General features: G+C 40.6%; 1 protein-coding gene across 7 annotated transcripts in view; it reads left to right on the top strand.

The window, feature by feature from the left end:
• The window catches only part of grid2 (glutamate receptor, ionotropic, delta 2), a 410,310-nt gene that overhangs the window by 221,280 nt on the left and 167,525 nt on the right, over positions 1–21,505 (top strand). For all 7 annotated transcript variants that reach the window (XR_008415513.1, XM_053869669.1, XM_053869670.1 and 4 more), the window contains exon 5: positions 20,790–20,843. Coding sequence is in view for 6 of the 7 variants with exons in the window: in XM_053869669.1 (XP_053725644.1) it covers positions 20,790–20,843 (54 nt within the window). In the remaining variant the exon portion in view is untranslated. The remainder of the gene's footprint in view (positions 1–20,789; positions 20,844–21,505) is intronic.

Raw genomic sequence — 21,505 nt, 5'->3', positions numbered from 1 at the left:
TTTATTGAATCTGTTTCCCGAGCAAATGAACATCACTTTCTCTTTAGCAGCAGCATTAACCAGAGATTTGACAGTGATATGTCGAACTATGACATTTTAATAAAGAGTTTTGTAAGAAAATGCTTTTCCTACTTTAGGTACACATTTCCCTCTGAAAATGCCCATGCTTTTTCTTTCTTCACTTCACACTCTTATCTCCTACACATGGCTTTCGCACTCGAGACGTGATGCACAGCTTTCCATGTTGGCCGTCTGCCACCCACTCACCCGCTCAAACCCACGTAGTGTAATAAAAATTTTATACCGACCAGTATAAGTCGCGAGGCGATCATAAAAGATTTATTTTTTCTCTGATTTCATGCAAAAGACTCAGCAGTATGTTCCCCCTAAAGGCCTAAAAGAAGGGAAATTAAGCACAAGAGAACGCCACCTATCTTTGTTCATCAGCCTTCTTGAGCTCAAGTGCCGCTTCCAGAATACGGTGATGTGAAATCTGTGTGTAATCTGATTCATAATGAACAAGTAGGCCATTAAGACACAAGAAAGTCAGGAGTTGGTTTGGGAAGTCTTTTGACAGCATGTGCTTTTAGATTTGAGTCTGTTGGAAAGAAACTAGCTACTACTACTACTGCTAGCATGTGTCAAACTTTTGTGTTTTGGTAAATGTAGCAGTATTTAAATTAGCAACAGTCTCATATAGGGATGGGTATCTTTCATGTTCACGTTACGGTGCCTGGGAATCGGTACCAGTACTCAAAAGTGATACTTTTTGGTACTTTTGTGTGTGTTTATCTGGTAATGCATGTTAATATCTTTAATAAATAATTAAATCTGTCTTTCTCAATATATAAACGTTAACAATATACAGTGGTACCTCGGTTCTCGACCACAGTCCGTTCCAGACGGCCGTTGAAGAAGCGATTTGTTCGAAATCTGAATCGATTTTTCCCATTACAATGAATGGAAAAAGAAATGATGCGTTCCAAGCCTTAAAATAGTCTTTTGTAGGAGTGAATGTAGAGTGTCTGCTGCAGGTGCGCTGTTCCTCTATGTGTGTGGCCGCTGCATGTGGGAGGGGTTGCCGAGTGAGTGACGTCTCTCCAGAAGTGAAGAGGTGCCCGGTGCGTGTCCAGCTCTGAATGTGCGCTTCTGTGCAGTTTGGCTGTGACAAAGTCATAAACCAAGTAACGCTCTGTCCCAGACTCGCCTCATCCCTGTCCCAGCTCCAACAGGACATCAAACCCTGGAGTGAGCGCTCCAGCCTCGGAGGTGTGGAGAGCGAGCACCTCCCCTGTGACACTCTACCACGGTCCAGTGTGGAGACAGGAAAGGTTTTACACCTCAATATGAAGAAAAAACAGTCAGTAAATGTAGCTAACGGGACACGTCTGCATACAGAGGCTGCGATATACACAATAACAAAGCGCGGGGATTTTCGTTGAAAAAGCAAAAAAATCTCGAAATTTTCGTACAAATTGATTTGTTCGAATTCCGGAATGTTCGAAAACCGAGGCACCACTGTATTAACATTTTTATTTTTTTTTTCACAATGTTTTTTTTTCTCTCTCTCTCTCTCAATAATGCACACATTGAACCCACAGGAATGAACATTTCTATATCCACTAAATGCAGTCGCAGCACTGTGACAACCACCTACCCTCTGACGAGACGAGAGACGGCTGTCTCCTTTTCTCCTTTTTTAAAGACAGTCACTGTCAGTCCGACAGACTTATGAATAAAAACAAGCATTTACATTGACCTTGCGAAGTATGAGGAAGCAAGCTTATTATGATTACAAGTACAAGTTCAGTCACAGACGCTCAACATCTTTACCTGGAGCAGATGAAGAGTCAAATTCAGTGTCCGACCATCCAAGCCCATGGCAAGTCAACTCAATGTTCCTTATTCACTGTGATGAATGGACACTTTTAACTCCTCCAAGTTTTGCATTCGTCTGTCTCTCTTATAGCAACATAGATCAGAAGTGGAAGCAGTGATTTTGAAATTGTGTTGTTATTAAGGAGACAAGGATCATTAAACTTTGATGGGGTTTTGATTCACTTCTGGAACCGCAGGTCTATTAATGGATTCGTCACTCTATGGTCTTGATGTCATGGTTCCGGATGGATGAACCCAAGTGCAGGAAGTGTTGGTCGGCAGAGACGGGATTAAATTTAAGGGATTTAATCATCAGATAAGTAAGATATACACTGACAAACAACAATAACTAAGGACGCCTGGAACCAAAACGCGGACCGGGAACAACATGCTGGAACTGGGAAAGAATCTGAAACACAATTGAGGCGAATTAGAATTGAAGCCAATAACTCAACGCGGTGGTGATAAAGTGAAAGCGCTCGGTGTTGAGGAATACACTCACTCACACAAGGGTTAAACTGGACGGAGATATATATAACTAAAAGGTGAGCCTTAAATAACAGCTCACGCGTGGACTGAATGGAAACTGGGAGAGAAACGAAAGTGGACCGAGGAGGAACGCGGAACAAAGGATACGGCTGAAATAGAATTCAAGCGCGCAGAGAGAATCTGGAAAAGGTCAGGGAGGAAAGCGAGAACATGGGAGTCTTGAAAGATTTACCTTAAACGGAGCGAAAAGCAACCATCTGGCAAACAGAGCTGGCATCACGGGGAATATATCAATGTAAGGACTGATCAGGACATGATTGCCAGCTGCGTTTGCCTGTAAAGCTGGATAGGAGACGGGAAACTCAAACAGGAACAACCGGGTGTAACAAAATAAAAGCACACGACAGAACGCGGAAATAACTACAATGACGAACAGAAAGAAAGACACTTCAACTGCACATTGATCTCCTTTTCCTGCACCATCCTTTTATTGTTCCTTTTTTTTTCTGTTGTGTTTCGGAAACGCTTCTGCCCCTTCCTGAATCATTGCGCACATTGCTGCTATTTCGAATTTTAAAGTAAATAGCAATATTGGTGGAAATTAGTGCTTTTCTAGTCGTTGTTTTTTTTTATTTTTGCCTCATGAAGTTTGCCTCACTAGTTTCACACCACCTCTTCCATTGAACCAGTTACAAAGCTCTATCGAAGTATGGTTGTCGTATATTTCATCATCCAACTGACGCTGACAAAGACATCTAACCTGCTGAAAACACATACATCGGTTTGACAGTTTTATGTTTTGTATAATGCTCTGAATAAAAGTCAGGTCCTATTTTCTGTCATCAGGATTAGAATATAAAAAGCAGTAGCAACAATAATATCTCATGAATTATAGCAGTAAACCAAGGCGCACTTTGTTTGTTGCTCTTATGAATATGGTTCAGCACTGTTCAGCAAGATGCTTGAAGAGAAGAAAAGGTTTCCAAGCACAGAAAGAAGAGTATCTGACTTTTTTTTTTCTTGGATCACATGTACATCAAGATGATTTCTGCTTTTGTCCTTGGATTAAAACATGATGAATAGGTCAAGTTGTACTCTTATCTTGCCAAACAGCTGGGCACGTGCTGGTGTGTTCTTCCCTGAGTGTGATGTGCTTGTGACGTGACGATATTATCTAAGCGTGCGGCTTACAGGTGCAATGGTTACGGCTCATTACTGGTACTGGGCTCCATGGATTGTGCATGTATCAGTGTTTTTTTAAAGGTCACACAGGATGTAAATAAGTATTGATGGGTGCTATTAGAGCCTCTAATGAGGGTACCAGTGAGTAACGGTTGTTTTCTGTAGTGTTTTTCACAGCATCAACAATATTAATTGCAACGGCTTCATAAAAATGATTGAAATAAAATTCTTTCATCTATACTGTTGTGGTACGGGAGACAGAGACTTGTCGTGAGCTTTGTGCTGGGCTGGACTTCAGTGTTTCTGTTGCACATATCACTCTGGTCCTCCTATCACGACGTTTCCAAGAACAAAAGTATAAAATAAAGATAACACAATTCTTTGACGTCATGCAGACAAACGAATGAAAGCAAATTCCTTCTGTAGCTTCATAATCTTGCACACATTTCATCTCACACCTACAGCATGCAGCCCATATCAGGCACCCATCCTGTCCTCCGTATATACTTTCTGCTGCCATGCTGGTAGTTCCCATACGCATAAAAGGGCATCTTCATGAACACAACTCTGAGTAAGATGTTCCACTGAATCATGAAAACTCCATTTTCCATATTTGTTGTTCCCTGATAAGCAGGGTAGTTATTTGCCATTGTTTTAGATATGAATGTAGATATGAGCTTTTTTGTCAAGAGGAAATCTGTGAAATATTTGATTTAAAATAATAATAATGCTAAATAATAATATTTAAAAATAAATAAATATTAACTTTTTGTTCAAATGTTTTAGCTCCAGAATAAATCAAGACTATAGATAATTGTATGTTGGTCACAGCAATGAGTTTATGCCGAAAATAGTGGTCTAAATGGAAGTAGTGATGGGTATTGTGCAACAGTATTGGAGAGTTCATGAAACAGTGTTCTTGTTTTCAGAGGCCAGTAGAGTGCGCGCTTGGTTTAAAAATGACGAAATGTCATTGAATTTGTCATTCAAGTGCAAACATTTTACAGTAGACTGAAAATCCAGACACTGTTTCGTGAAACCCTTTAATACAGTTTCATGAAACCGTATTGGCCAATCACTTATTCTTATTCTTATTCTTAGTCTTATTGTAGTTGTAGTAGTACGTAGTGGACTTATGCACAAACACACCAATGTAAATTTCCTGCCCACTCTTCCCACACAAGTGTCCTTTCAATCCAAGTCATCTCTATTTCTTAGCAAATGAACACACACAATAATAAATGCACACGCATGGAGTCATTACGCCTTTAAAAACTGTGATCTAGCATTAATTCCTTGCATTCACTCTTTCAGTAACAAAAAAAAAAATGTTCCGGCTGTGGAATTCCTTTGTAATCCTCGTAGTTATTTCTTAATGGAATCCGGGCGATGGTCACGATATTAGATTCAAAACTGGAATTGCCTTTTGCTGGAAAGATGCATGCAGAGGAATAAAGACTTGGAGGGCACATAATCAAATCAGAAATGAGGAATAGCAGTTTATATGTGGGGGAAGATTTGGGGGGGGAAGGGAGATGGAGTGTGGCGGAGGGACTCAAATAGGGAGATGATCTTTGATGGGAGTTTCAGAGATTATATGACATGAAAGCATGCAGTGCGGAATGTAAACAAAGCGCTGTTATATCCTAAAAAGCTTTCACTGTGCTTGGATGAACAGCCTCGAACACTGGAGCTTTCAAGAGATAGAAGTTGTGTCCTGTTTTGTATTCATCTGAATGTGATGCAGTTTCTGTTGCTGTGATGTTAGACTTCTCATCGTGTGACTCAGAGGTTTCTGGTGTCATCCGAGCATCAGACTTGTTTGTGTCACTGCACAAGGCGCAGCTGGTGCAGCGCATTGCAGCCCACTGCCACCGTGGTGTGAATAGGTGAGGGTGTATAGAACAGTGAAAGTCACTAAAGGTGCTGTTTTTCCCTTTATCGGTACACTACACACCAACCTGTGGGTGTTATGTGTAACAGACCACTGACCTTCTTGGTAAACGATGCACTGAAATGCTGTGCAGAAGATTCATCACAAGTGTATGTTGGATCCACTTGCATCGAGTCATTTCTGACCACGCTGGCGGGGGGTGAACACAAGAATATAGCGTTGTCAAAGGTTGTTGAAAATTATTTTAAGGATAGGAACACGACGTGACTTAGTTGAGGCATCATGAAACAGTATTGCAGGGTTTATGAAGCAGCGTCGTAATTTTTGGAGCCCACTAGATGGCGCTTTTGGTTTAGAAATGATGTAAGGTTTTGTGGCATTAGTTGTTCAAGCCCAAGCGTTTTACTGCAGACAGTGCCATCTGGTGACCTCTGAAAATCGCGACACTGTTTCATGAAACTTCAGCAACCATTCACTAATAGGAACCAAATGCTGTGCACATAATTCTTTTTTTGACTGTTCTCATTGGCAACAGACCTGTAAACAAATGATAATCAATTGAAGTTGAATACAGTCGACTTCTGTAACTGTAGGTTAGAACAATACAGATGAATGTATCTGGTGGCAAGTATTGTATTTAGCCCCGATTTTCGAGAGGCTTACCAACAGTTATTAGCTTCTATTAAACACACATATTAGGCAATAGCTTATGCTTAGCTGAACTTGTATTTTTAGATCATGAAAAGTACTTTACCCTGTTCTGTAGAGTGGGAGAAGTAGCGCATTTTCATGGTAGCTAAATCATACATGTTACAATCCATAACTGAAATGAGGATCTCATTTATTTTTTTTTTTTAATGAATGCCGCCAGTGACAGTCACAAGACGCCCAAGAAAATTGTAAATATTAATTTGTTGGTGAGTGAGTCTCGTGTATAGCTGCATTTTTTCCCTTACTTTGCTCTTTTGATCACCAGAATTAAATCTTTAATTCAAGGCTTTGTTGCTTGCAATTTCGCTGCATTGTCAGGCTCTTTTCTGGCCACCGGTGAGGTCACAGCTCAGGTCAAGACTTGTTCCTTCCTCTGGCAGAAATGGTAGCCACGGGATTTTATTATTCACACAGCACGTGGTGAAAAGGTCACTTGGTTCACTTGGGACACTGGCTTCAAACAGGGAATTAACTGTTCACATCACTGCAAATATTACTGATATTCTATTCTAATTTTAGGTTTTCCATAAACAGGGACCCAGTCAGCGTCAGTCAAAACAGATTGTCTTCTTAATGTCCATATTAATAAGAAAACAGGGTGACCTGATCTCTCTCTACACAAGTAGCACATTTCTATGCCATTGTAGCGCATTGAGGCTTGATGGAAGAGATTTTGAAGATTTATAGTCATGTATGGTAATTACAACAAAGTTTAGAAATTATTATGAGTGGTGACCTCATTGAGTCATAATCCATCATATTTCCATGCTAAAATGACAAGTCTTTCCTGAATTGGATAGTTCAACATGACCACTACAACTTGCTCTAGTTACAAAGAAGCAAATAACAATACTGCAAATGCAACAAAAATGCATATTCATGTCTTACTAAAGCAGCAGTAGTGCATTACAAAGAGAACTTTGTGAAGTGTGATCGAAGGGCACGACCCTGACACTGTGATGTCGTCTGCAGTTATTGGTGACTGTGAAATGAATGTTTATTCATGTAGATCTTTACTGTGTATAAAGACAAGGGTCTGGGGTCGGAACCCTGCCCCCACTTTGCCTTACGTCATCTCTTCTTAGGATGATGACAAGGACATGGTGTATACCAGACTTCATCTTGTGATTGAGCTCAATAAATATTTTATATGAATGATTTAACAAGCATTTCTCCACCTTCGACGTCTTCTCTTATGTAAGCCAACTTTGACCAACATCTGGCAATGCTGTTATCGTGACTGTTAATTTTAATGTATACTGGCTTCTATGATGTAATTGTAAGCTGTGTGTGGAGTACAATACGATAAAAAAACTTGCCTTTTTTGTGTGTGAGGAGGAAGTGTCTGACTGAAAACAGAGTCGTGTGTCAGCCAGATTAACCTGTATGGTGTTGTTTGAGGTCAGTTCTGGAGAACCATATGCTTCAAGCCCAAGAGGCCACATCAGATTTGTAATTGAGGATTGTAACATCTGCCTCTTTATACATGTGCAGCTGGTTCTTCCCGACGCTGCTCATTCATTTTCTCAAACACAACGTGCAGTGCAAAGAATATTTAGATTTGCAATGTGAATTGTAATGCAGAATGCTGGTGGCACCAACTTCGAAATGATAAAAAAATAACAAATTAATGTGTTTTGGCTGCGTAGAATTATAATGTGTGCCAGTTTGGTCGTTCTCTTCCCAACAACTCTGGTAAGAACCATTCGGTTTCTGTGTCCAGACTGAACCGCAGTGTTGGTTCCTGCGTGTGTGATGCACAAAGGGAATCAATGAGACAAGACATGTAACTGTGAATGATAGTTTTTACTGCTAGCTATACCAGCCAGGAAGCCTCAGTGTGTGGTGGAGCGCATGATTGACACAAGATAAAGTCATAACAGCTGTCGAGAAAAATCGACCTGCTGTTAACTTTCATGTTGTACAAGAAACGTAGGTCGTAAAAGATAGACCCATAACAGGGTAATGAAGAGGTGCTGAGGAATCATTTGATATCAAGGCAAAGATTAGTCATCCTGAGGACGCAGCATCGGCTCGCAACAACAATACAGTGCATCGAAGCGCACAGGTGCACTCTACCTTTCCCCCTCGTCTGTTTATCCATCTTCATTTTTTGCATGTTTCTCACAAACCTGCGTTCACACTCATCCCCAACCTTGTCAGTGGCAATTTCAGTTGGAATGTATTGTGAAATAAGATGGTTTATCGTTCATCCCTCCTGTTCTGGTCCCTGTGTTTTGTCAGCGCAGAGTGAATGAGGCCTTTAACATAAGGGACATTTTCTCCCAAACGTTTTACACTGAAACGTTACTTTATCAGTGGGCAGAAAGAGGAGGATAATGGCCGAACATTGTCGTCTGTGGATGAACTCACCAAACACCTCATCTGTCTTTATAAAAAGAAAAATAGGTACACAAGTCCCGAAAAACAACATTGATCAACACAAAGCGGGGCCACAGCCCCCGTCTCATGTTGGAAGCACAGAGACAGCTTATTATATTTGCTTGAGTCATTGATCTGTTCATATCTAAATGTCAGGTTGCATATCATCATATCCAGGGCCGACGGCGGAGCATGTGAGCAGCCGAAAGCGTGGTGCTCCAGCTCGCTGATAGATCAATACACAGAAAGGCCAGCATGCGCACATGAAGTCTCATATAGAGACACGCTCATGCACAGCTTGGCGAACATAGTTTCAGCATGATAGATGGTTCATGTGTTGGCCCTGTTACCTTTTGCCACAGCAACACATATTATCTGAGACCTTTGCTGCCCCAGCATTATATTATATGTCAGCCAATCACCTCCATAAAAGAACAATGGGGCAATGGAGGGAGAGAAAACCAGGAATAACCCGTGAGATGTCTGCTGAGAGGAGAGCAAATCCAAGCGACTGAACTGCTCTTTTCCCTTGTTTCATCAGAATGGGAGCAATAGATCAATAACCCTGGTGGTGTGTGTGAGCAGGACGAGACCTTGTCAAGATGAGGTTTGGTGGCTTTTGTTGGGGTTGACAGCTTCCATCGAGCTAGTGATGGAACAAGACCTTGTCAAACAGTGCAGGGAGAATAATTTCCTTTGAAGCAATTGCTTACACTTCTATTTTATCAGTACACATCAGCATATGGAGCCATGTTTTACAGCTAAATATATTTCTTTCGTTCACTTTTTCATGTTGGCTACATCCTCCTTTGGTCAATTATCGCTGGTTTTGGGACCCTGCTGAAACATCTTGTATTTAAATATTCTCTGCATTTAAATAAACTGGGAAGCTTAGTCATCACCACGAGTCTGGGAGTCTTATTGAGTCCTGGTCAGTGACTGCAGTAGGAGCAGTTCAATTGTTTGCCGACTCCCAGCAGAGTTCCAGCACAGTTCCAGCCGCTGGAGTGACCCCCCTCTTCTCGAGGGAGTGTCTCTGAATAATGTAAACTCCACCTACTCATTGCGCAGTGACTAGTGAAAGCTGGTCTCACACCAACTTCGGTTGTGTTTTGAGACAACTGTGATTAGGGCTCCACACATCATCCCTCCACTCCACTCCTCCAGTAAAGAGTCCCTTGTCACAGGAATAGGAGCCCATCTGTGGCAAGTTTGGGTTCATGAGACAACTTCTTCATGCTAGTTCCATTCTTAAATTTTGTAAATGGTGGTGTGCCATTGAATCAGTAGTCATCGCGGGAGATGAAACTACCGCTGCAGAGCAGCAGGGGTCCGTGAAAGGAGCGGTCATGAACCAGTCACGGACCTTTCACGGAGGCACCATGGTTGTTTTAAGATGTTTTCTCATAATCATTACTCTCTCTTTTGAGAGAACCTTCCCTCTCCTAGGACTACACACTCACACACAGACACGCACTGGCACACACTTAACATGGTGCCACACATTACAGGAGAGCATCTCACACATGGAATTGGCGGTCAATGATCTTACAGAAATCTAATGGCAACGCAGAAGCTCCAGAATATACTGAGCAAGGGAGCCCATTCAGTGATTCACAATTGCACAGTGTATTACAATAATGCTTCTTCAATATATTCATTCCCTTTTTGTTTCGCTCTATGCATTTCCTCATGCTTTGCAGATCCCTAATGTGTAACCGTGGTTGTTTTAGAATAATTAAACAGACACTCATGGCGGTTATTTTCGAGTCATTAGTTGCCGGCAGAACTACGCACGACTTTAGACTTGTGTCATAACATGGTGCTCTAAATGCAGAGGCAAAACTCTGTGACAAGCCTTCCTATTTACTGACACATTTGATTTACTTGTACTTGAAAATTCTCAGCACTGACTTAAGAATGTGTGTTCACACCATTAACTTCTCAGAATTATTTGACTGTAACAAGATATTGAACTGATGGTCTCTGAATTCCTCAATTAATGCCACCTCTTTTTGACTACGTGCCAATTTCTGGTATATTCCTTTTTTTTTTCGTCTATAGTGATTAAGGAGATGGAAATTAATTCTTGGCCCTGTGGCGGTGGAATGCTACAGTAGTTACGCTACAACAATAGACTTCCTTTTTAGAATGTCAGCTCAGATTGCTTACCAAAGTTTAAAAACAGGAATATAGGTCAACTGCAAAGTGCCTACAGGTATGACTGTGAGAGTGTGGTCTTGTTTTTGTGCTTTAATCTGGGCGTCTTTTTGCACCAAGCTTCAAATCTGTTGCTCCTGTTGTTTTGTTATAAAGTCTCAGAATGTAATTACTTTCTTGACCTGGGTCACCCTATCGTCGCCTGGTAGATGCACAGCACTCAACTCACATATTGCAGCTGCTGATATTTGCCATCATGTTTCCGAAATTGCCTTTCTTTGATATAGAAGTGATTTCCTTTAATCCATATTTTTGGTCACTACAGAATATTGTAGTTTTTGGGATTCCCCAGGAGTGTATGTGGCGGGTCATCCAAGCTCTTAACTGGACAGGACACGCTTCGTTACTGACAAATGAAGACCATGAACATTTTTTTATTATTCATGCACGGCAAGAATCCTACACAAGTAACACCCGACTTCGGACCAGGATTGGTTCCAACCAACCGGTCGTAAGTCAGATTGGACATAGTCGAATGCCATTCAAAATAGCCGACGTGAGGGTTATAGTTACTACTGTAGTGGTAGATGGCTGTGTGAGAGTGAGATGTTGGGATACTGTGCTGCCGTAACTGTCGTACGCGATGCCGGGCTGCTATGCGCTGCTGTGCCAGATATTGAATAATCGAATCTCAAGTGGAGGAATAGGTCGGGTTCATGTACTTGTTTTCCCAAGTACTACTACAACAGCAAAAGTTGGAAAGCCATAATAAAAACTGAATAGTTTAATTTGAAATACAACGAAAATAGTCTCACAAAGTGACTAAAGAATGAAGTTATTCATGGAGGACCTGCTGCAACTGATATCTATTGATAGTACCGTAGTTCCACAACAACTGTGTCTCGACATCAACTTTAAAATGTGTGCTTATTATCCTGTTTCAAACTGAGTTCAGAGTTTGATATAACATTGATGGTGTGATGCCACCTCCTGTTTGTGACAAAGCGTTAAGATGACAATCACTCTTCCATCATACTGTCCTTTCTTTGGATGGACAGCTCCTGTTCGGATGAAGGGAGTCAGCCCACAAAATTTGGTTCCTTGTAATCCCTGGTACTACTTGAAAACTGCAGCTGCGTGCCACATTTTGATTGATGAGGCCTTCCTCAAAAGACAATGTTGTGGACTCCAGCTTCTCTCTTCATTTTGTTTTGGGTGCAATTCAAACACTGATGTTGTTTTGCTGTTTTCACTCTGTTTTGGCAGCTCTTTTTTGAGCATGATTGAAATCTGCAAATTTATATTCTCATTGAACAACAAAGAGAAAACAAACAAAAGATTGCACAGCTTGTGACAAGCTTAACAGCAATGGTGTGCAAACAGAGCGCATGTCAGTAAGCTTGTTCATGCCTCTGCATGTGTGGTCTTTGCCTGCTCACCTGTCATCAGCCTGATCTCAGTGCTTGCCAGCCTTGCTCAGTAAATTCAACAGCAATTGGTCATGGTTATGGGGCACCTTCTGCTCAACACGGATGTCGTGCATAAAGGAAAGATTATCTAAGTCAGAGGTGTCAAGCACATGCAATCTATCTCAATCAATAGACAAATAGCACGAACATGTATCCGTAGCAATTGTCCAAAATGGAAAATTAAATCAGAAATATCATATAGAAAATAGAATAAAGCTTTGAATGAAGCTGATCTATGTTGCTGGCACTGACTACAATTCAAATCAACAGCAAGGGAGGTGAAGAAGAGAGTGAAGGATGGACGGAATGGGTGGAGATGATGGCAAACCAGAAATGAATGCATAACCAAGCCCATTGAAATCAGCATCTGCTTCAGAATTTTTGGAGACACTGAATGCTGAGGCTTCATTATCTGTAAGCCTTAACCGCAAAAATATAAATCTCCCACTTTATGTGTCATGAATATATATAACAGAGGGGTTTAAAAAAAAAAGGGGTGGCAAAAAGTACTTCTTCACGATCAATTTTTTTGGGACGTACCTGAAAATTTGAGAAAAGGGGTCATGGCAGGCCTCACTCTGACAACTGAGAAGAATAAAAGAAAGATATAAACAAAGCTCAAAGACGGAACCAAATACTGAGGATAAGAACGAACCTGCAAAGAAAATATGTGGGGTAATAAAAAAATAAAAATAAAAAAATGTAAACAAGCTATGAGTAAGACCAGATACCAGATAGGTCCCACCGAAGTGGAAGCTGCGAACTGTGACTGTCAAGTTGGACACCAGGAGAGAAGTGTAGAGCAGGAAATTGGACAGTCGACATACACACAGTTAAATAAACTGTGAAGCTTGGTCATCAATATGTGTCTTAGAGTCTCATAGAGTCTTAGTCAGTGGAAATATTTTTATTTTCATTTCGGCTTGGCAATAGTGTGACATCATTCGGGATGTTATGCCACAATTATTACTCTCATCTAGGTCTCTGGTATTGGGTTTGATTTATGGTCAGAGTTCTTCAATTTCACTGTGAGCCTACATTGTTTTATTGATATGATTTCAAGCTCTGTTTTTTTTTTTTTTTTTGAAGTTATGATATAAGCTCCGTAGTGGAGGTGCGTATGCATTGTCTTAGTGCTTTTTCAGTTTCACACTGTCTAGTTACAGTGCTAATCTTCCAAAGATTAGATTTTTGATTAAATTTCTATGAATATTTATTGTGTTATAAATATGTAATGTTGGACTCTTTAAGTAGCTAAATGTGTTTTCCGATTGTCTGAGTTGTCGCGGGGTGCGGGGGAGAGTTTTCATAGTTATGAATATTTCAGGAGGCGGCTGATAGAAAGTGGAGGAAAGGGCTGGACGTGCTAAAATCTTTCATGATAAATGGAGAGTGTTTAAAAGACCATGAAGTCTTTGGCTGACTGGAATCAATAATGCCACTTTAATCACACTGCGATTCCAACTGAAAAATGAATCCACTGGACATGTGCTGACAAACTGGAGAGGTATTTGTCAATAGAGAGTTCTGGTAGAATACAGATAGTCTAGGTGAAAAAAAGAACATTTTCTCCCTCTTGATCGGAACTTGTTATTACATTGTAATTGCCGCAAAAATTAAATATACATGCTTATCTCTGTGACATTTCTTCTTCCGCTCTTTCTGTGATGCCTCTCCAGATCCATCTGTTATCTAATAGCATTCAGGTGGACTTGAGGGCTTGAGATGATAACGTCACCTGAAGAAGCAGACACCTTATCTCGCCACACATATGCAGAAACATGACTACAAACAAATTATAGTCATCATGAAACAGTGTTGGCTGACACAGCCTGATAACACACGGAGCTGTGAGCGCAGAAGGGAAAGCGGGCCCGTGCATATCTCTTCTTTATTATTGTTTGGGACCAAAGTTATGGAGAATCATCGCAGATTTTTCTGGCAACTGCATCGTTCATGTTCCTGAATCCATGCTAAACGGTGGCAGTTGGATCACAGCCTGTGTCTGCATATTCAAGCCTGAATATGCTCCTTTTCTTGGGTGGCTGTAGGTTATTAGCTTGATTTCCGCACAAATGGAGCATAACATTTAATTAAATTAATAAATTTCATTTTTTTTTATTTCCACCCACTCTCGTTCTCTTCGAGCACCATGAACAGTGCACTATTGTTTACTTTTACTTGACTGTTTTTCCTTTACACCAAGTGCAGTTAATAAAATATCCTGATGTCCATGAAGTTAATAGTTGGTTTTTGTACTGTGAATTATGGTAATATATAGTCGTGAGGTGATTTATTAACCGATGTTATCTTAATCTTTAACCCCAAAACAATGAATGACAGGTAGTTTAACATTTTTCTTTATTATTTATTTTTTTACGATTGTTTTTCCTTTACACCAAGTGCAGTTACCAATAAAATATCCTGATGTCCTTGAAGTTAATGGGTGGTTTTTGTACTGTGAATTATGGTAATGTATGACAGTGAGGTGATTTATTAACCGATATTACATCTTTAACCCCAAAACAATGAATGACATGTAATTTTACAACAGTATTAGTTGATACAATAATCTAAATAAAAGAATATTAGTGCATTTTAACTGCAACCAATGGTACTAAAGCAAACATCCAGTATATGTACTTGAGATTAAAATGGTGAAGAAGAGAGTGCATGCAGGGTGGAGACAGTGGTTTAGCCAGAGTGAATGTGAAGCTTTACATCAGAGATCAGGGTCTATACTTATCAAAAAGATTACCATACATACATCCGTACATCTTCAGCTAACCACCGCTTAGTCCTGTGCAGGTTTGCGGGGAGTGCTGGAGCCTATCCCAGAGGTCATTGGGCGAAAGGCAGGAATACGCCCTGCACAGTAATCTCAAAAAAACACAAGTTTTCCACTTGTGGCAAAATTCTTTTCAAGCATGAACTATTGTCAAATGCCTGCTAAGGACTCGTTGCTGGATTCAGGTAGCTGATGCTTACACCGGGCTGCGAACTGTCAATCAACAGTGCGGTTTCGCCAAGTGCATCGGGGACGGCATTTAGAACATATATATACGTACTACAGTCAATCCCCTCACTAGAAATGCGAGTAGTAATAGCGTAAAGGTGTGGCGAGAGAGCTGGCAGTTCTGTGCTAGCGCATTAGCATTCTCTGCCAACCACTGCTCAGTAGAGCTCCAGGAGGGTTGTTCTGTAGCTACTGGAAAAACACCATCTATGTGATGGATGGTCATCCTGGGCTGCAAAGACTGCGGTGAAATTAGCTGGATATGGGTTATTTAAACCTGCTCCCACAGCGTCTCTCTCCTGCTGCATCTGTTCAGAGGCTTGGGATAATGCTGGCTCTAGATCAGTCCCCGAAGTATTGCTGTCTGAAGGTGTTCTGGCACCTTGTTATTGCACATAAACTGCTATGTAAATGCATAAAGAGTGAATAATACTCTTTATTTATTATAATATATATATAATAAATAAATCGAGTTGGGACAAAAAAAACTCTTTAATTTAATCAAAATATGAAAGGAATCTGTGCCCAAGTAGCGGGTTGGAATTTAAATCTGGACAAAAGAATGTCGGTCCTCGCCCTACTATCAATTGGAAATGTTCGACTTAACAGAGTGCGGTTGCTTAAAGCCTCTCATTGGTTTCTTTGGTTGCTGCATAACACTCATAAGACATTCTGCTGGTCTTCAGTCTCTGGCCAGATTTGGCCCTCAGGCCTTGAGTTTGACACTTGGGAGTCGCTACGCTTAAAAGACAGCTTCTCTTTGGGAGGGGAGAGGAAGGGCAAGATAATGGACAAATGTATCCGAGGGATCGCTCACGAGATGAGGGCCAGATGGTTTGGCACAGGTGGGGTGGAGAAACAGAGGGTGTGTTGGACGAAGACTGTTAGAAAAGGAGGTACCAGGTGAAAGGAGAAGAGGAAGACAGCATGAAGAGGTCATGAAGAGGATAGGGAGGATAATCGGATCAGGTTACACTGAAGGAAGATGACTCTCAGTCCTGGGTAGGAAAGGCTGAAAGAAGAAGCTTTTGATGACGGCAAAGGAAATGTCCTCAAGAGCAATAGAATCACTCAGTCTCTGCTGCCCTTCTGGCGTGGGCTTCAAGAGGAAAAGAAGTTGCCCACCAGATATGATCCCTTGGAAATTAATCTGCTCAATTTTGCTCACCTGTTGAATCCCTCTCTTTTTCCCGCTGTCACCTAAAGCTGCTGCTGTGTATTCGTTTTTCTGCATCACCATGGCTGCCCTGGATTTTACCCTGACTTGCCAGGGTCATGCCGGTGCGCCAGATGCTGCATGCATCATATATGAGGTAAAAGATGTGATGTGGTTTCTACCTGCTGCAGCAGCAGCGGCAAAATCCTTAGCTTCGTCTCATGACTTGCGTTCACGGTCATGCATGATCTGACGTATCGCTGTGTAATTGCATTGTTGTTATGTCAACAAAGTAGACGCAGATGAACATGATTTCACTGAACGCTTTTATTGACACTAAATAAATGGCTTTGTTCTCGGCCGAAACTGGCCAAATGACCTTCATAATGGCTCTTCATCGCGGCGATATGAAATGTTTCTGTGAAGACTTGTTTGTGGAGATTGGCGCACAGACTCAGACAATGAGGCAGTTTGGATGTCAGCTGCTGCAGCTGCCCTTTCCTTAATTAGTTTTATACATCTGTCCATCTCCAGGGGGAAATAAGCGGAAACAAACTGCAGAAGGACCCTGGAATACCATCAGACGTTCATGCGTGGGGAATAATAAACAATGTCTGTTAGATTTTCAATGTAGAAAGTTTGTGTTCATGTTTGTGTATGAGTTCAGCAATTCTTCATCTTGTCTTCTAAGTATGAAATGTGTATTTTCTAGGGTTGGGGTTCGATTTAAAAAAATAATTGCAGTTTAATGGTACAACAATATTTGCCACAAGGAGCCACATTTTTCAATTTGAATGAATTTGATATATTACTGAATCAAATGATGGAGCCATACACACATTTAAACATCAAAATATTGTTTATTTTGCATCAGTTTGACAATAAATCACGATGGTGTCTATATTCAAGTTTTTATATTGCCGTATTTAAACTAAAGCTCTTTTGATGCCTTGAAAATATTTGTATAAGAATTTCAAGTACATTCAGAGGAGTGGAAACCCTGGCCATTGTGTAGCGAAAAACACCCCTGAACAAAAGCAAACAGATGCTTTTGTTTGCTTTTGTTCAGGGATTCCTCCATGTTTGTTGTTGTTGTTATCATCCTAGCCGCCACGTATCTTGTGCATCAGTGTGATCAGTGGACCAGGAACTCCTGGTCTCCATCATGTATGACTGGTGAAGTTGTCACTCACAGACATATGTAGGCCGTATTTACTTTCGTTGCTGACCAAATCGGCCCCACCAGCTTCTGGTTTGACAACATGCTTGATGTTGAAGATCATCAAGCATGTTCTCAAACCCCCCACCATTTTTTATACCTCTTCATATCAGCTGCCCAGCAATGTTGTGTGTGGACAGAATGTTTTATTGCCGGCGTCAGTGTTACGATGATGAAGTTTTATGGCGACTCTGTGGGAGATTAAACTACTATTAGCCACACTCTGTCACCCTCCACAGCTGTTGTCTTTTGTTTATGGCTGCAAAGTGTTTTACGGCACATTGTGATGTAGTCACCTAGACAATTATTGCAAATGATATATGAAGAGGGTTGCGTTTTTTACAAATGAAACAGCGACTTCAGTCACCAAGTTGAAAACTAACAATTAAGGAGAAGCAAGGATGAGCGATGGGGATGGAGGAGAAGTGGAAAATTATTAGTTTGAGAGGAGTGCTGTGATATTTCATGTTGAACAATGGGAGGCAGAGAAATTAGAACCAAAAGCAATATGGACGCTTCATCTTTCTCTCTGAGATGAGGTTGATGGCATACCATGTACCAGAAAACACTCTTGTGACACAGACTGTTACATACATATTCTATACTGACTGGCCCCATCAGCTTCCTTCTAACTGTTGAGCTGCTTTGCAGCGACAGGGGCCAATGCCCTAGGTCAAGTCTGAGGTTGGTTGGATGACAGCCCTCCATCTGCTCTCCAGTAGTAGCCGGCTACTTGAGGTCCAGTGGTGGTGGTGGGACGGTATGTAGTATAGCAAGCATCTGGATAGCATGCACCAAAGCACCAAAGATTATGGTGTTTAAGCTTTGCCCATTTCAGTTTTTCAACATTTTTCGCTCCTTTTTTATAAATACACAAAGTGCAATAACAAGACACAAGAGCACTTTCTACCAGTAAACTTCAGGGGCGAAATTATTTCAGTGATTGAGAACAAAGCTGGAGCTGGCTCAAATAACCAAAAACCCCAAAAATGTACGACCATCGAGATATTTTTTTCAATGACATATTTGCCTTTGATGTCATTATTTCCAAGGGTTGTAGCTTGAAAACTGTTGCGAGATGAAGGCATAGTGCAAAAGAGAAGAATCTTCAGTGTGACCCAAAGTTTGGGGAGCAAATTCACGTATCTAATTTGTATATTATGACGTCACCAAGCGCCAGCCAATAATGAATTCCATAACTTTTACAGATGTTTATGTGAACCACTGGTGATACTCTTCCTCATCTCTCAAGCAACAATGATGCTGATGTACCGAGGGACTGTGACCTGCCATTCTCATTCAATTTTTTCTAGCGGCTTCTACTATGTCTGTCACTATTTCCACATATTTTTAGCCGTTGCAGAATGAACTCTGACAGGACAAGAACACCAGCAAAAAGCAATTTTGCTACGTCAAAATTTCAGACAAGCACTTTCATTTTCATTTGAAGAACAAAGGTTTCTAGTCCACTTGACCACAATGGCACAAAGATTGTAGTGAATAATTCACACCTGATGATCTTTCCCTGCACACCAGTGTTCCACAGTGCAGCCGAGGATGCTGAGATGATAAACGTCAACAATTAACCTGAAAACCTGCAAAAAAAACTCATTCAGTGGAAAGTAGCCACCAATAATGATGGAGAAGGATAAGGAGTTTACAGTCATCCTTGACAGAGGGAGAAAAAGGAACATTCATGTTAATGAAAATGTTATTTTCATTTATGAATGGAAAACTTCATTTCCTTAGTTTTTAAAATGCAATAATTACATTATCTCAATTTTAAATTAAATTTATGTAATTAGAAACTTAAATACAAGATAATAATAGAAATTCTGACACATTTTTCCAAAATAAAATAAAATAAACAGTAGTACAGCACAAACAAGTCCATAAACCAAATAGGGATGGGAGAGGCCTCAGAACAAAAGACAAGTGGTGGTGAAAACAAAGGCACAAAAATATAATGTAATAATAATATAATGTAATGCCATTGAAAAACATAGGAAGGTACAAAATTGACCAGCAGAGTGGTTCACCAATGGTTCACCAGCAGTTAGAGTGATCCAACACAGGTCTGGACTGCACCATATCATACAGCAAAAATTATACATTGAAGTGAAGCAATTCAACGTATAAACGCGTAAAAAATTTTTTTTAATGTATTTAAGATGCGTCAGGCCCAAAGGGTCATAATGTGTTTAACATGAATTCCTATATGACCCAAAGCATTGGTGCTCAGCTTCCAGACCCCTGTTGCTGTCCTTGTTGCTCTGGCAGTAAAGTTTGAAAGTGTCCTTGCTGTGCTGTTTAACAACTCTCTGACTGGCTCGGAGTCGACACATATTAATATTTGAGCTGCCGTGTTAACTTTTCATGTTGAGCTTTTTCTTTTCTTCTGTCCCTCAAGGTGAAGGAAAGTCTATTTTGAGGGAGAGCGTCAGTGCCTCCTGTTTTTCGAAAGAGATGTCAACTGCTCACAAGTGTTTTGGCGTTTGAACACGGAGTAGATGAAACCTTAAACGCACAACACTCCGCCAGTGGATTTCACGTTGAGCTCCTTGTTATGTTGTTGCCTGCGTCAGAGAAATGTTTTTGGAACCTGAAGTTACGGAATTAAACGGTGTGAATTTGCAATTCAATGAAATAAAATGGCAAAAGCAATTTCACTGCAGCACTGAAAGCAGTGCAGGAGCAAATCATAGGAGCTCACTGATCACACATGAAGCATCTGCTCAACGTGGCAATTTTCTTTGTCTCAAACCGTCTTTCATTTCCAGCGTAAATAAATATTGAGTGGACAAATAATCCGCATAGACTTGAAACGTCTTGACGCTTTGATCAGATGACGCACATTTTTTTTCACGACCTTCAAAAATCTGACAAAATTGATGCTCTCAAGCGCTTTGAATTTAGTCGCAGACCTGAATATGCGTGTGAGATTTTCAGATACTTTTGATGCAGCCTCTTTTTTTTCAAGTCACATATCCAACTCTCCCACTGTGCCCAAGGCTTCGTCATTTCCATAATGTCTCTCCCAGACTTAACCTATCGCAAATCACATTATTTTTATTCGAGTCGGAAGAGTCTTTAAAGGAAATCGGATTTCGATCTTGTGGTTTCCTGACTTTATATTAAACATCTCAGTATGGTGTGCAGATTCCTGTCACGTCCGTTTGTCAGTGGGTTTTTGTCCCTGGAAACTGACGTGAATTTCATTTTGTGTGTTGCAGGTGGTGGAGACCAACTTGGTGGCCTTTGACTGTCACTGGATCCTGATCAATGAGGTGGGTGTCAGTGTTTCCAGAGACACATTTGTTGAGTTTAGGCTTTTACATCATGTTCTCGTTCCACTGTCCAATGCGTGTCAGATTACCGGTACTCTTAATTTAAAAAAAAAAGAAAATGCTTACACTGCACTAAGAAAATCTGAATATGAAAAACTGAATAAATATCGATTTAAGGATGATTTTTAAATGATATTTTTAAGGGTATTTATAGTTTTTATTTGAATCATTCAAATATAGCCTGTAAACCTACAAAATAAATGTGAAGTACATCAATGTTTTTGTTTTGTTTTTGTTTTGTTTTTTCCTCCAAATTCTGATCAAACCAACTGACAGCTACTCCTTCAAGCCAGCGAAGCAGTTCAGGGTCTCTCTCATGCATTTACACTCCAGGGACAAAAGTAAATAAAGGTTTCCTGCAGTTTGGGATCAGGCTCCTGGAGGAATCTGCCATTCCACACCGTATTTTTGTTCATGATTGTTTCATGTGTATTCTAGGACTGTCTCTCTCCTTCTTCCAAACTGCGCTGGTTTTGTTGCTTGTTGAATTTTCCATGACTTAGCTTGTAACTCAGTTTTGAACGTCAAATAGAATGAAGTGAAGTGAAATACCATTCATGAAATGTATCATACACATCGGTGAATAAATCAGTGTAATAATA

This window comes from Synchiropus splendidus, chromosome 7 (genome assembly GCF_027744825.2).
Source record: "Synchiropus splendidus isolate RoL2022-P1 chromosome 7, RoL_Sspl_1.0, whole genome shotgun sequence".
In the NCBI taxonomy this organism is placed as follows: Eukaryota; Metazoa; Chordata; class Actinopteri; order Syngnathiformes; family Callionymidae; genus Synchiropus; species Synchiropus splendidus.
The sequence above is the reverse complement of the archived record's forward strand: the minus strand, read 5'-3'. Positions and strand labels throughout refer to the sequence as shown.